This window comes from Rhincodon typus, chromosome 28 (assembly GCF_021869965.1).
Source record: "Rhincodon typus isolate 14 chromosome 28, sRhiTyp1.1, whole genome shotgun sequence".
NCBI lineage: Eukaryota > Metazoa > Chordata > Chondrichthyes > Orectolobiformes > Rhincodontidae > Rhincodon > Rhincodon typus.
In genome coordinates, this window is record NC_063359.1 from 24,251,992 (window position 1) to 24,269,227 (window position 17,236).

The 17,236-nt window shown below is 42.4% G+C and overlaps 1 protein-coding gene across 1 annotated transcript in view; it reads right to left on the bottom strand.

Annotated features, from left to right (window-relative positions):
• LOC109914073 (protein SCAI) overlaps window positions 1-17,236 on the bottom strand; it is a 149,772-nt gene that overhangs the window by 19,460 nt on the left and 113,076 nt on the right. The window contains exon 3 of the mRNA XM_048613379.1: window positions 2,014-2,109. Within this exon, the coding sequence (XP_048469336.1) occupies window positions 2,014-2,109 (96 nt within the window). The remainder of the gene's footprint in view (window positions 1-2,013; window positions 2,110-17,236) is intronic.

Below are 17,236 nucleotides of genomic sequence, written 5' to 3' on the forward strand. Positions count from 1 at the left end.
CAAATTAACTAAACTTTCAAAAGAAACTGCATGGATAAATTCTAACTTGGTGCTTGTGTATTCAATGAATATTTGTTTTACAGAGCCAGTGAAGTGCAACTTACAATAATTTTGAAGTCTCAACCAAAATTTGAGTATATTGCAATGCAGAGCAAAATATTACCTATTGCTTATGTAGGCAAAATTGATCATATGGTAACACATTTCAAACTGTATGATTGTTTTTCTCACCTAAACAGAATGAGGTCCTTACCACACCCCTCCAGCAATTTAAGCACATATGTACACAAAAAAAATGTATCAGATTACTTCAAATCACTGTAATTCAACTCCAGTTTCATCAAGCAAAGCCAGATGATGTGTTGAGTTGTTGGAAGCATATTTTCCTCTTGACATGACTATATAACTTAGCACCCTAAAGCCGATTTGGACATTGTAAATTCTCTGTAATACAAAGAAACAAGCCATTCAGCCCAACTTATCCATGCTCCATATGAGCCTCCTCCCATTTCCATCTATCTGTGTCAATACATTTTTCTATTCTCTTTCTACCTCACGCGTTATCTAGCTACCCTGTCAATCGAAGAAATTATATATGCTATTTGCTTCAACTACTTCTAGTGACTGCAAGTTCCACATTCTTATAATTTCTGAGTAAAGCAGTTAGGTAAATAAATGCAATCTCAGTAATGCCTTCACACCAAAATGGGAGTGGGACTGTGTGACTGAAAAACTGAGCATTGTGAATACCACTTCTTATGCATTTAACTGGTGTAAGTACTGACCCTGCTCTAATTAAATTCTTTCACCTGGTGATCAGAACAGCATTGTCAAACCTGATCAACATGACCTGGACAGGTTGGGTGAGCGGGCAATCAATGGCAGATGCCATATAATTTGGATAAATGTGATGTTATTCACTTTGTAGGCAAAAAGAAGAAGGCAGATTACTGCCTGAATGGCTGTAAATTGGGAGAGGAGAGCGTGCAATAGGTCCTGTGATCCTTGTGCACCAGTTGCTGAAGGTAAGCATGCAGGTGTTGGCCTTCATTGCAAGAGGTTTTCAGTATGAGATACAGGGCTTGGTAAGGTCACAGTATGTAGTTTTGGTCTCCTTTTCTGATGATTGCTCTTGCTCTTGCTCTTGAGGGAGTGCAGCAAAGTTTTACCAGGATGATTCCACGGATGACGAGACTGGGAGTGAATAGGTTAGGATTGTTTTCACTGGAGTTCAGACGAATGGGTGGGGATCTCATAGAGACTTATCAAATTCTAACAGGACTAGACAGGGTCGATGCAGGTAGGATATTCCTGATAGCGGGTGTGTCCAGAACCAGGGGTCATAGTCTGAGGATTCAGAGTAGACCACTTAGGACGGAGATGAGGAGACATTTCTTCACCCAAAGAGTGGCGAGCCTCTGGAATTCATTACCACAGGAAGAAGTTGATGCTAAAACATTGAATGTATTCAAGAGGTGGCTAGATATAGTACTTGGGGTGAATGGAATCAAAGATTATGGGGAGAAAATAGGATTAGGCTATTGAGTTGGACAATAAGTCATGATTGTGATGAATGTCGGAGCAGGCTCAAAGGGCCAAATGGCCTCCTCCTGCTTCTTTCTTCTATGTTTCTATGAACAAACCTGCAGCATGTTGGACCACTCACCTCAATACTGAAACTACATGTATTTGTATTCTGGCAGCTGTATAGGGCCTACTCATGAACTCACCTCAATCCTTAACTGAAACATAAACTGATTAAGTGAACTTTATAAACTTCACTAAACTAACTCTTAAGGGAAGTTACTTGTATTGAGAAAAAAGATGCCTACAAATGTTACTAATTTCATCTAACCAAGTATATTATGCTGGAGTCACTTACTGCAACCAAACCCGAACAAAAAGTATGTCAGGTGATAGTATCAATCGTATCCATTTTCTTTACTTTGGAATAATTTGTTGCAAACAAAATATTATTTCATTGCATAGACTATAAAACAAAACTCTCCCAACCTGTGCTGTTGTTGGAATTTCCAGAGCTTAGTGTAAACATCAAAAGTACGCCCAAAATATGACTGCCATTGTTTCTGACCATACTGAGGTAAGTCCCTGTTAAAATAGAACAAACAATATTTACTTTAAAGCCCGGAAGTAAAGTTGTAAAAACAAGCTTTATTCAGGCCAAACCAAGAGACAGAGGTCGATGGATTGAGATTTGGTGGATAAATGACAGCTAACAAAGTATAAAGTCGAAACATTAACTACATATTCATATCGTTAAACATGTAATGCAACAAATGTTGTTAAATTTGTGTGTTAACACTTAAAAAAATCCACATCGCCTAAATCAGAATTATTACAGCCTAGTACAGATTAATTTCAACAACTCGAATTTTTACAGCACACCGAACATGATTAAACATCCTTAGGTGCTTTGTAGGATTATTATTAAACAAAATTCAAATTTCAACACTGAGTCACAGAAGGACAAACTAGGGCAGATCTAGATGCTGTGGTGAAAATCAGGTACGGAGTGGTGGTAATAGGTGACCTAGATGATGGAACTCATCTTGCTGTCAATAACTGAATGTTGCGGCACAATCAGAGTCATCGTGTATTCTTATGTCCTTGAGGGATTTGAGGAGCTCCTGGGCTGAGTGGATTGAGTGGGGTGACTTGCTGACAAGGTGCTTTCGTCTTCGTTATAACTCCTTGGCTAACCTATGTGTTGGTGTGCCTGGGAGGGAGACTATGGATCTGAGGGGCACTTCCTTGTGCATCTTTGGGAGACCGTAGAATCGCCGGGGGGAGGGTTTGTCCCTCTGGTTTCATTTTTAGGTAGTCCATTTTGTTGATTTGTCCGGTCTGTTTGAGTCTCTTTAGTGTGTTGATTACTTTATTACCAGTTGCGGTGTTGGATCTATTTGCACTTGGTATGTGTTCTTGTCTGCTAGTAGTGTCTGTGCTTTAGTGAGGGAGTCCAGTTTGTTTAGCATTACGGTCATGCGCCCTTTGTCCGCTGGTAGTATTATGATGTTTTTGTCTTTTTTCAGTCCTTCTAGGGCCTTCCTTTTTTAAAATTTCTTCTCTCAGAGAGTCGAGTGTCTTTGGAACTCCTTGCCACAGTGAGTGATAGGAGCAGAGTCTTTGAGTATATTTTAGGCTGGAATAGATTTTTGATCAGTAAGGGAAATCAAGGGTTATGGGAAAGGGGCAGGAAAGCGGACGTGAGTAACGTTGGATCAGCCATAGTCCTATTGAATGGCAGGGCAGGCTTGAGGAGCCGAATAGCCTAAACCTGTTACTATTTCTTATGGTCTTATGGGTCTTGTATGGCAAGTAGCCCACAGTGATTGGAACGAGGTTAGCCAGGTGGACCTCATACAATGAGTTCCCTGATTGAGGCTGTTAATCACACTGCAGCAACATGGAACTACGCCAAGAGGATGAAGAATACCTCTTCCAAGTGTTCAAGGATAATGGATATCCAAAGAACTGGGTCAGAAGATGCCTACACGGACAGCATCAGAAAGATTCTACACACCCCGACACACATCACACTACCCTACATCAGGAACATGTTGGAACTCACCACAAGACTCTTACGACCGCTGGGCATCAGAGTGGCACACAAGCCCACGTCAACCCTATGACAACTGCTCACCCAAACCAAAGACCCACTCCCCGCCATGGACAGGACCAATGCCATCTACAAAATCCCCTGCAGAGACTGCGAGAAACACTACATCGGACAAACAAGAAGGAAGCTAACAACAAGAGTACATGAACACCAACTGGCTACAAAAAGACACGACCAACATTCACTCATCTCAATCCACATGGACAAGGAGAACCACCACTTCGACTGGGACGACACCAAGATCCTGGGACAGGCTAGGCAGAGACAAGCACGAGAATTCCTGGAAGCATGGCACTCCACGAAGCATGCTATTAATAAACACATTGAACTCGACCCCATATACGTTCCACTATGAAGGAAAACCGGAAGTGAGGCAATCAATCTCAACGGACCCCAAAGTTTAAAAACCAGGCGGGAAAACACACCGACGCTTCATCGGAGGCTGCACTGAGGATGTTACCAAGCATGGTAATGAAACATCTGCAAAACAACAAACCAGCTTGGCAAGCCAACCAACCGCAACACCCACAACCTGAGCTACAGATCTACTCCAAAACCTTAGATATGGGCCAAATGCAGGCAAATGGGACCACTTCAGTTTTGGATACTTAGTTGGCATGGACAAGTTGAACCGAAGGGTCTATTTTCATGTATGATCTGTGATTCTGACTTTATATGCATACAGTAGCTACAAGAGCAGGTTGGAGGCTAGGAATACTACAGCCAATAACTCATCACCTGACTCCACAAAAGCCCGTCCACCATCTACAAGGCACAAGTCATGAATGTGATGGAATACTCCCCACTTGCCTGGGTGATTACAGCTCCAAGACGACTCAAGAAAATTGACACCACCCAGGACAAAGCAGCCCATTTGATTGGCACCGCATCCACAAACATTCAGTTACTCTACCACCAACACTGTGTATACACTGCTGCTACAACCTTGAAGATGTGTTAGGAATTGTCTAAAGATTCTTAATACCTTTCAAACCCATGGCCTCTACCATCTAGAAGTGCAAGTGCCACAGGTATAGTGATACAACACACCTGCAAGTTCCCCACCAAACCTATTCTGACCTGGAAATGTATCACTGTTCCTTCACTGTCGCAGGATCAAAATCCTGGTGTTCCCGCCCTAATGGCATTGTGAGTCTATCTACAGCACATGGATTGCAGCAGTTCAAGGCGGCCATCATCCCAGTGCGACTAGGGATGGGCGACCAATGCTGGCACGGTCAGAAATGCCAACACCTCACCAGTGAATAATCTTTTAAAAACTCCTGCATGCCTGAAGGTTCACAATTCTAACTGCCTAACAATATATTTGTTAACATTAATGGGGTATGAAATAACTCCATGAAGGCCAGTATCCCATCATCGTCACCTTTTATTTACAAATACATGGTACATGACACTGACCCAGCTAGCTCAGAGCTCAAAGCCAGCTCCTAGGCTGAACAGAACCCCTGACACTCTTGTTTATATCTGTCAGCCAGAACTCCCTGGTTGGACCAGATTCCCTCAATCAGGGAGCTCATATTCTATGACATCCACCGGGCTGATCTTGATACAATCACTCCATCTGTTCCCCTGTATGCCCTGAGACAAAGGCCCATTCTTTCTCTTGTAGCTTCCCCTGGGTCATTTTCACACCAGGTCTGGTTCCTCTGATTCTGACTCGGACACTAGCGGCATGTACTGGACCATAGCCTGCATCTTGTGCGCAGAGCATCTTGGCTGAAATTCATCTTTTGCGGGTGGTAACTTGTTGAGGCTGTGATATCTGCCGTGTCTCTTGTCGTAAGAGGTTTCTTCAATGCAAGGTGGAGGATGAGAATTCACAAATTCTGGCAGCCTTGCTGGATGTTCTGAGGGTCTGGGTATGTTTTGCTTCTGCCCCCTTTGTGAGGTTGCAGCTTTCATGTGGTCCATGTGCTTGTTCAGGACTGCCTCTCTTACTCGAACGTTGTACGTCACGGAACCTGACCTCGCGTCGACCGTACCTCTTATCCATGCGGGACCATTCCTGTGGTTTTGGCATCAAACTGTTTCCGGTAAAGTGAACTGTCTCTCTCACTTACAGGAGTCTTGTGTCCAGTATTGGCGTTCCCGATGCCGTTTCACCCCACCACCCCAGGTCCAGGAATATGTGGTTTAACTTAGAGCAGAGTCTTTTCCCCACTAGCAGTTTTGCTGGAGCTATCCCCATAGTTGCTTCAGGTGTGGTCCTAAAATCAAACAGGAACCAGGGCAGCTTGGTATTGAGTGAAGCTGTAGGCTGTTTCTTTAAGCCTGCTTTCAAAGTTTGGACTGCTGTTTTCCACCAGACCACTGGACAATTGATGGTTTGGAGTTGTCCTTGCATGCCAAATGCCATTTGATATTAGAAAATACTCAAATTCTCTACTGGTAAGTGATAGCCCACTATCTGTGACCAATACCTCTGGGAGTCAATGTATTGTAAAAGATGCTTGCAACTTTTCAATCATTGTCCCCATGTTTGACAATTAAACCCTTTGCATGTTCAACCACTTTGAATGAACATCCACAATTACTAAAAACACAAAGCCCATGAACAGACTGGCATAGCCAAATACAATCAAATCAAGGGTTTACCTGGACATTCCCACAAAAGTGGCGGAACTGCTGGCTGTAATTTTTGTCCTTGGTGGCACTCTGGGCACTGCGCCACCAACATGGCTATGTTGGCATCCAGTCCTGGCCACCAGACAAAACGTCTTAACAACCTCTTTATTTTGGCAACCCCTGGATGACCCTGGCAGCAATGTTTGCTCGGGACAATCACTATTGCTGCCCATAATAATATGCTGTTCTCTATGGTGATTTGGTCTTGCCAGGTCCAGAGAGATTTCAATTCTGGTTGTGATGGCCCTTTTGTTTCCACCATCACCACCAGCTGTTTTAGTTTTTACAGAATGGGATCTTTTTGTGTCCACAATCTGATATTGTCAGTGGTGACCGGAAGGGTATCCAGAAAGTTTAAAACTAGAACAGACTAGTCTAGTGGCAGCACCACTGGTGGTATATCTGCCAGTGGGAGGTGGCTCAAGGCATCTGCAGTTGCCACTTGGCCTCCCGGACAGTGTTCCAACTTGTAATTATATGTACTCACATTAAGAGCCCACCGTTGAATTCGATCTGAAGCTATGGGTGGACCACCTTGCCTACGTTAAGTAGCCCTAGCAGGGGTTTGTAGTCTATTACTGTGACAAATGTACTTCCATAAAGGTATTGGTGGAACTTTCTCACACCAAATCTTCCTTCTCTATCTGGGCATATCTTCGTTCGGCATTAGCCAAAGTCCAGGAAGCATGTGCTATTAGGTGTACCTCTCTGCTGAGCCACTAGTGAGCCAACACTACCCCAATACCATATGGGAGGCATTGCATGTCAGCACTATATCTCACCTGGGATTGTAGTGTGCCAACAATTTAGACGTGATAGCTGCCTCTTCACTTCCCTCAAGGCTGCATCTTGGCTATGTGACCATTTCCAAGACTGACCCTTTTTCAGTAGCAGATGTAAGGGTTCCAGGCTGGAGACCATGTTACGTATGAACGTTCTATAATCATTTACCAACCTGAGGAAAGACCTGAGTTCCGGTACAGACATGGCCAGTGGGGCACCTTTGATTGCCCTCCCTTTATCTTCCAATGGGTTTAACCCATTCGTGTTGACTATGAAGCACAAGTCGGTGACTTGGGGTGTGCCTGGAACACACCTTTTTCCCTCCTGACGTGAACATCCGCCTTGGAGAAACGTTTCAACACCGCGGCCAAGTTCTCTAAATGCTCTTTATTGGTCTTCCCGGTTATTAGCATGGCATCGAGATAAATGGTGACCCGGGGTAGACTTTGTAAAATGTTCTCCATGTGAGATCCATGGGAGGGATGAATCTGGTTGGTGGCTGGAATGGAGGGTCAGAAGGTAGAATGGGAGAAGGTGGGGCTGGAAAGGCAGCCAGGGGATAGGTGGGAAGATTATTAGTCAGCCAGGACTATAGTGGCCTGCCGGCCCAGATGCTTGAGAAAACGTTAGACCATGAGACATAAGAGCACAAGTTAGGCCATTCGGCCCATTGAGTCTGCTCTGCCATACGATCATGGCTGAAAAGTTTCTCTCCCCATTCTCCCAGCTTCTCCCTGTAACCTTTGATCCCTTTGACAATCAAGAACCGGTTAACCGGTTTGGCAGAGAATTGGCTTTGTTTTGGGGTTTTGCTGTGGGCTCCCCTAGAATCCCTGTGTCCTGAGTGAGGTGATGCAATTTCCTTCACTCAGATGGTTTCTCCCAAGCTCAGTCAGTCTCAGGTGTCCACTTCCATTGGAATACCCTGTAATTCATACGTTCCACTTGCTGCATTTTCTAATGATAAAGCTTGTTTGAAGTCCAGTTAGGCTTCAGCTAGTAGGCATTTTTGCATGGTTACATCTTTAATCCCACGTACCAAACAAACAGTCTCTCAGCATCTCACTTAGGGTTAACCCCAAAAGCACATGCCTCTGCCGTTGTCTTAACCTCACAAAAAATCCCAATACAGATTCCCCTGGTTCTCGAACTGCCAAGTAAAACCGATAGTGTCTCAGAATTAGAGGAGGCTTGGGGTCATAATATTCCTTAGGTACGTCAACTCTTGAAAGGTTTTAGTATCTGGTGCCTCAGGGAAAGATGGACTTCTGATTACTGAAAAATCTGTGGGTTCACACGTTGTCAGAAGAATTACTCGTTCTTTTCATCTGCCCTAATGTTATTTTCCTGGAAAATATTACACACGGGGCAGCACGGTGGCTCAGTGGTTAGCACTGCTGCCTCACAGCGCCAGGGACCTGGTTTCGATTCCACCCTCGGGCGACTGTCTGTGTGGAGTTTGCACATTTTCCCCATGTCTATGTGGGTTGAGGCTGTTAATCAGGTATAATCAGGAAGTCTTGGCTGACAAATATAAACAGGAATGTCAGGCATTCTGTTCACTCTAGGAACAAACTCTGAGCTAGCTGGATCAGTGTCATGAACTATGTGCATGTAAATAAAGTGTGACTTGGCGACGGGATACCGGCCTTCATGGAGTTATTTCAGTTGTGACGAGAGGAAAACATGCCCCTGAAGAGATTCGTTCACAACAGTCATCTTTGGGTTAGGGTAAGCATTTCTGGCATCATGCCATGATTTAGGATTTTGGCCCATATCCCTCCAAACCTTTCCCTATTCATGTACATATCCAAATGTCTTTTAAATGTTCTAATTGTACCCACTTCCACTAACAGATCATTCCATACATGTACCATCCTGTGTGAAAGAGTTGCCCCTCAGGTCCCTTTTAAATCTTTCCCCTCTCACCTTAAACCTACGCCCTTTAGTTTTGGACTCCCCTACCTTTGGGAAAGGCCTTGTCGACTTACCTTATCTATGCCTCTCCTGACTTTATAAACCTCTATAAGATCACCACTCAGCCTCCAACACACAAAGGAAAAAAGTCTCAGCCCATCCAGCCTCTCCTTAGAACTCAAACACTCCAGTCCTGGGAAAATTCTTGTAAATTGTTTCTGCACCCTTTCTAGTTTAACTACATCCTTCCTATAGTAGGGCAACCAGAACTGTACTCAGCATTCTAAAAGTGACCCTACCATTGCCTTGAACAGTCACAACATGACATCCCAACTCCTATACTCAATGCTCTGACCAATGATGGCAAGCATGCCAAACGCCTTCTTCACCACTCTGTACACTTGTAATACCACTTTTATGAAATTATGAGCCTGCACCCCTAGGTCCCTCTGTTCAACCTGAGACCCTACCATTAACTGTGTATGTACTGCCCTGGTTTGCCTTACTGAAGTGCAACACCACGCATTTATCTAAATTAGACTCCATCTGCCAATTCTTGGCCCATTGACCCATATGATTAAGATCTTGTTGTACTCTTTAGATATTCTTCTTCACAGTCTATTTATCACCAATTTTGGTATCATCAGCAAACCTACCAGCCATATCTCCCATTTTCTCATCCAAAATTGTTGATACAAATAACGGACAATAATGAACCTAGAATCAAGCCATGCAGCACATCGCTGTTCACAGGCATCCTGTGTGAGTAACAACCCTCAACCACCAGCCTCTGTCCTCTAGCATCAAACCAATTTTGTAACCAATTGGCTCTCTCTCCCTGGATCCCACATAAATCTAACTTCACTAACCAATCTACCATGTAGGAACTTGTTGAAGGCCTTGCTACAATCCATTTAGTTGAGTTTCTGGACAATGGTTACCCTCAAGTTATTGATAGTGGGGGATTCAGTGATGGTAACACACTGAATGCCAAGGGATGGTGGTTAGATTATCTCTTATTGGAGGTGGTCATTGTCTGGCATTTATGTGGCATGCATGTTACTTGCCAATTTTCAGCCCAAGCCTGAATATTTTCAGGTCTTGCTGCATTTGGATATGATCTGCTTCAGTAACTGAGGAGTCACAAATGATGTCAAACACGGTGCAATCATTAGCAAACATACTCACTTCTGACCTCATGATGGAAAGATGCTCATCATGAAGTAACTAAAAGACGGTTGGGCTTAGGACATTATCCCAGAGAACTCCTGCAGAGATGTGCTGGAGGTGAGATGACTGATCTCCAACAACCATAATCATCTTCCTAATCAGGTATGACTCCAACCAGTGGAGTTTTGCCTAATTCCTACTGACTCCAGTTTTGCTAGGTCTCCTTAATACCACACTTGGTCAAATGTACCATTGATGTCCAGGGCTGTCACTCTTACCTCACCTCTGGAATTCAGTTCTTTTGTCCATGTTTGAATCAAGGCTGTAATGAGGTCAGGAGATTGTCAGGTGGATATCAATGTTTTAGTTACACTGAAACAGCTCGGCCAGGAGTGTGGCAAGTTCTGGAGAACAAGTTTTCAGTACTATTGCTGGAATGTTGTCAGGACCCATAGCCTTTGCAATATCCACTGCCTCCAACTTTTTCTTGACCTCTCATGGACTGAATCGAATTAGCTGAAGCCTGGCTGGAGCATCTGTGCTGCTGGAGACCTCTTAAATGAGGCCAAGGTGGATCATCCACTCAGCACTTCTGGCTGAAGATTGTTGGAAATGCTTCAACTTTTTCAGTGATGTACTATCTTCCTGACATTGAGGATAGGAACACTTGTGAAGTTGCCTCCTCCAATGAGTTTTTAATAAATTATCCACCACCCTTCATGACTGGAGAGCTTAGATCTGATCAGCTGGTTGTGGGATCGCTTAGCTGTCTATCGCACACAAGTAGACCTGTTTGGAAGCTTCACCAGGTTAACATCTCAGTTTTCTTTTGGGTATGCACTGTGCCGCTCCTGGCATGATCTCCTGCACTTGCCACTTAACCAGGGATGATCTCCTGCCTTGATGGTAATGGTAGAGAGGGGGATATGCCAGACGGGGAGTTTGCAAGTTGTGTTAAGAGTACTATTCGTGTTGCTGATGGTCCATGGCAACTCATGGATTCCTAGTTTTGAGTTGTTAGATCTGCTCAAAGTCAGTCCTGTTTAGCATGATTATAGTGCCACATAACACAATGGCATTCTCAAACTGAAGGTGAACTTCGTCCTGACAACAGTTTCCATATTCTTACAGATACTGTCATGGACAGATGCTTCTGCGGCAGGCAAACTGATGAACAGGAGGTCAAATATATTTTTCCCTATTGTTAGTTCTTTGGTCAGCAGCAGAAATGTCTGCCAGATTGGTTAAGAGCTACAACCAAGCATGCTGGGAATTTTGGTCAAGCTAGTTTAAATTCTGACCAGAGTTAAACTGCAGCCAGGACCGGCTGTGACGTAGTTTCCTGTGTTGACCAAATAAGGTAAGTCTCATGGTGGTCTCTAGACACAGTAGCTCCATACTACCTTATATGGAATGTCACTTTTCTAAGATATGGTGTAAACATTTGGGAGTTGCTTACCAGTAAACTCCATTGGCTGGGATTGAACAGTGATCAGGCTTTGATCAATTCATTGACCCAGTGCCAGAGATCTTTCTGGAATGGAGCACGTTTTCAGATAAAGTTATCAGAACAGAGATTTTAGAAGAAAATCCTTTGCCCTGAAGTTAGGGATTCTATGATTCTATGATAAGACAAAGAACCATGAGGAAACACCTGCATGGAGAGCAAAGTTGGCCACTTCACTCAAATTGGGGTAGTATTTGATTCAAGCCAAACTATTAGAGTTAGAATTAGGGTTGAAATAACTCCAAGAGAGGCCGATATCCTGTCACCGAGTCACTCTTTATTTCCAGATGCATAGTAATATGACACTAGCCCAGCTTCCTCATAGGCAGCTCTCAGGTGAACAGAGCCTCTGACACTCCTGGTTATATCTGTCAGCCAGGGTTCTCTGGTCCTGGTCCTGTTAGGGAACTCATTCTGAGATCTACCTGGTTGACCTCATTACAATCCTTACAAGGATTAAATGTTGATCAAGTAAAGCAAGGTAAAATGAAATTAAATAAAGTGAGTTAAAGTTGAAGTTAAGTTAGATGAAGTGAGAAATAGACATTGCAATGAATTTATGTTTTGTTTTCAGTATTAGTACCTATAAAGTTAAAATAAAGAAGGGTTTGTTAATTAAATTCTGGTCAGTTCCTTGCCTTTTGTCTGTCACACAAGGGAAGAATGCCTGGGTAAAAGTATTGAGTACTGCATTTTGGGCAACAGTTCCCTCACCAAATATCGCAGACCTGGTCTAGCAGCAATGCCTCAACCAGTTCAATCGGTAGCACTGGTACCAAGCCACTCTTGGTGGTAGATATTGAAATTACCCATCCAGAGTACATTCTGTGCTTTCTTCACTCCGTGCTTCTTCCTTATGATGTTCAATACGGAGGAGCAGTGATTCATCAGCCAAGAGAGGATGGTATGTGGTGATCAGCAGGTTTCTTTGCCCGTGCTTTACTTGATACCATGAGACATCATGGTGTCTGGAGTCAATGTTGAAGACCCACAGGCAACTCCATCTTTACAGCATAGCACTGTGCCGCCACCTCTGCTGGGCCTGTCCTGCCAGTGAGCCAGGACATATCCAAGGATGGTGATCAGTATTCCCTCTAATTTTCTTACCAGCTGTGTCAGCCTCTGGGGCCCATATGCGGCAGCGACTTCTAAAATCTGAAGTCAACGCTGCAAACTGCATGCCAACGCCAATTGCCCTACACTGACCATTGAAATAGCTTCACACACACAACTTAGGGGGAACATAAATGGTGATGGTGATGTCTGGGACACGGTCATACTCATGGAATCATGCGTTATGGACTAGGTCAGGCAGTTGCTTGACTAGACTGTGAGACAGCTCTCCCAATTTTGGTACTGGCCTCCAGAAGTTAGTATGGAGGACTTTGCAAAGTTTACAGGGCTGTTTTTAATGTTGTCATTTCTGGTGCCTAGGTTATGCCAGGTGATCCATCAGTCTAATTTCTTTTTTTTTCAGGCTTCAAAATGATTGCCTAACAAGCCATTCAGTTGTAACAATTTCAGAGGGCAATTGACAGTCCACCACATTGTTGTGGTTCTGGAGTCACATGTATGCCAGATCAGGTCAAGGTGGCAAATTTCCTTCCCTTCAGGACATTTGTGCACCAGATAGAGTTTTCCTATAATTGTCAGTGGTTTCATGGTCATCATTAATTCTTCAATTCCAGATACTTATTGGATTCAAGTGTCACCATCTGCCATGGCAGGATTTGAACCATTCCTCAGAACATTAGTGGAGTTTCTGGATTAGTAGTCTAGCAATAATACCATTAGGCCATCACCTCCCCATGCATGCATTAAAAGATAATAGTTAAAGAACCAAACCTCATCAACAGGGCAGAGCAATGACAGCGGGCTTTATAGGCAAAGTAAATACAATTTCAGCTTATATTGCTGTGACCACAGATATGAAACATATATTTTCTGACTACATCTTTGGTTTATTTGCACCTTGAATCCTTCACGTTGTGAAGATGATGCCTAGTCTTGAGGCCTCAGTGATGAGAATTGGCTCCAATATTTAGGGCTATTTAACTTGAAGAAACTGCATTAAAAGGCAATCAAGTTTTTAAAATGAAGAAGGCATGGAATACTCAAATTGTCAAATTTGAAGCTCCATTCAAGAATTAAATTCCACAATTTAACACTGATTTCTCCCCAAACATTATCAGTCAGTTGCAGAGCGTTGAGATTCTGTTTGGACTTGATATTAAACTTCTATACTCCTATGCATATTAAGTCATTTACTTTGGGGCCCACCCTCCCATCCTTTAATTATCAGTCTTTAGCAGTATAGTTCCTTCCTCAATATTCAGATGCAGTCCTAAAATTAGCAATTAAACTGTGACACAACCATACTGTTATCATCCCAGGTAATGTTATTACTGGATAGGTCAGATCCTGGACTGAAATATGGTTTGATTTGTTTTTTTCATATTTAACATGATGGTCTTTCATCGAAGCATAAGCACACAATGTTGCTGATTTAATAATAATACAGAAGTTTATTACACAAAATAAAAAGCAAATAAAAATGAAACAAACCAGGCTATTTACATATAACACAATTTGAAGATTTCAAACACACAGTAAAATATAATCTCATTTCCTCTCAACACCACGTTAAAGTAACCAAATACCAGTGGGGGTTCCTTTCCTATCACATTTATAGGTGTAGCTTAACTTTTTTTTTTCAATTCCCAGTCTTGACAGCTTGATGGCCTCTTCCTTAACTATTCACACAACTGAGCTTAAACTTTCTGAGTTTCAAATAACCCCTTCATGGTTCTAACTAAACACTGCTGGTACAAAATTTTCCAACTCCTTACAATGAGGTAACCTATTTCATAACTGCTCTGAACTAATTCCCTTCCCTACAGGGAAGAGTTATTACATCTAACTCCAGCCAGGTCTTCTGCAAACTGAAACCAAAAGCTTTCCAATGTATGGGTCTTCCTAAGCAAAAAAAAAATCAACTCTTGATTTCCTGAAATCAAACTCAAGCTCCTGCTTAAAAACCATTTCAATGTTTGGTCTTTAACTTTGTAATGCTCTCAAAAATACAAAAAAAAAAATCACATTATCACTCCAGGAATGCCCCAGCCACCTACCTGCTGACACATACTTATTTAAAAATGATGACTCCTAGAAGACCAACAATTTAACAACTGAACTCCTTCATACAAAGAACAAAATCTACATATTGTTAGTTCAACCCAAACTATTAAAATAAATTATGTCAATGCATATAAATCACACAACTAATTCAGTTAGATTTGTTTTAAACAGCAACTAGCACAGTTAATTTCAAGATAACCAACACACTCAATCCACAGAATGTCAGATTTTATTTGGCTGCATTATAGCAGTGCATTTCTCAATCACTTGTAAACTGCATCGTAGTGCACTTCGAAAGTGAATCATAGGGCCTGCATGATGAAAATAAATGTCCTTGCAGACAAATATAATTATAATCCCACTTGCTGAATCATTCCAATAACTAACCTATCCTTACGCTTTCTATACCAATGATGACAATGTTATAATTAAAATGCCTGAAATTATATGCTATTTCTGAATACTACCGTAGCTACAAGTTATCAACATTCAGTGTGTTCTTCTTCAGAACGTGCAGTTTTTTTTTGTTTAAAAAAGGGTTTCTTTTGGACTATTCAAATTCATTAATACTTCCCATTACAGAACAGCACAACAAGTCTTTTATGCTGGAGTTTTAATTGAATAAACTACAATGTAGATAAACGTTCAGAAATGCATACAGCATGTATGCAAAGTTTTCATGTTTAAGAAATTTTTCTTAAAAATTCCTGAATTAAGAAATTCCTCAGCCTGTCTCATTAGCATTTAATATAACACTGATAAATTAACATCTGTTATCCCAGGTCCAGTGTTTTAGATATATACTACAGTTTGTATCTCCTCATCTACTTATTAATCAGGCCAACAACTGTTCAAGACTTCAAAGCAATCATATAAAATGTGGCTGAAACTCAATCAAATTTAACATACAATTCAAAATAATTGCACACTAATAGGTAAAACTCCAGGCTAACTGAGGTAGTTTCTGAGAATTTGACATTTTCATGGTAGACTGCAAACTTGGCACGTCAGGTTTGAAATCTGAACTTTGTCGAAGTACGTGTTGTTTCTAACAAAGCAAAAGCAATAACCCTAATAGCTTTTCAAAATACAAACTTCAAAGCCAGTTAAATTGCCAATTTGACTTTTTTTCCAATGCTCTTTGAAAATCTCTTTAATCCTTTCCGGGTTCAGTAAATTTGTCTATGTTAGAGTCAAAGAACAGCACAGAAACAGTCTATTCAGCCAAGCATATCTGTGCTGGCATTCTTCAACAGCAACTCAGCTGTTCCCATATCTTTGCCTTTTCCTTGTATCTAAGCACATTTTCTCCCTACAGACAATTATCCAATTCCGTTTGAAAATCATGTTTGAATGTGCCTGCACAACAGAGTCAAGCAGTGCCTTTGCGATGTGAACGACTCACTGCAGACTATGCTTTTGCTTATGTCAATATTGCTTCTTTTGCCAATCATAAATAGGTGCCCACTGCTTTGAAATTCTTATACCATAGGGAAAAGTGTCTCCCTTTCTACTCTGTCCAGGCCCCTTATGACTTCGCACATTTTTATCAAATTCATTTCTCACAATATCGACAATGCTTTGTGCTATTGCCAAATTTTGAAACTCTGCATTACACAAGTTAAGGTCATGAAATCATTTTTAGTTCTCTGTGCGGAGACAGATATCACAATTTCCACCACAGGACAAGAGGCAGGTTACAATCATGCTTAATTCTCGGTTAACTACTTACACGCATACAAAAGACTTGTACAATCTCTCAAATGTCAATTGCCAAAGTCTTCTCATCCTTTCACTTTGCTTCTCTTACTTTGTCTTCCACTTCAGTTGTGAGAAGGAGTAAGAGACACAGGGAGAGCGGGGTGGGGGTGCGGAAGAGAGACTGTGGTGGGGATGGGGGGGGTGCAGGCAGGGAGCAAAGGAGCAAGAGATGGGGAGAGCGAGAGAGGGGGGAGCATGAGAGAGCGAGTGCAAGAGAGGGAGAACAGACAGAGAGACACACAATGAGAACATGACTAAGACAGATAGAACGAAAGAGACAGAAAGAGAGAGTGGAGAGACAGGCTCACACACACCACACACACACACACACACACACACACACACACACACACACACACACAGGGAAAGAGAGAGACACACACAAACACAAAAAGACAGAGCGAGAAAGCGCAACACAGGCAGATAGACAGAGAAAGCATTCGAGAGAGAGGGAAAGTGAGCGACACACAAACAGAATAGGCAGAGAGAGACAGACAGAGGGTAAGGGAGACAAAGAGAGAAAGACACACACACACACACAAAATGACAGAGAGAAACAGAGACACAAAACAGAGAAACAGGCATAGAGTGAGAATGAGAGAGAGTGAGAGAGAGAGAGAGAGGGAGTGAGAGTGAGAGTGAGAGTGAGAGTGAGAGTGAGAGTGAGAGTG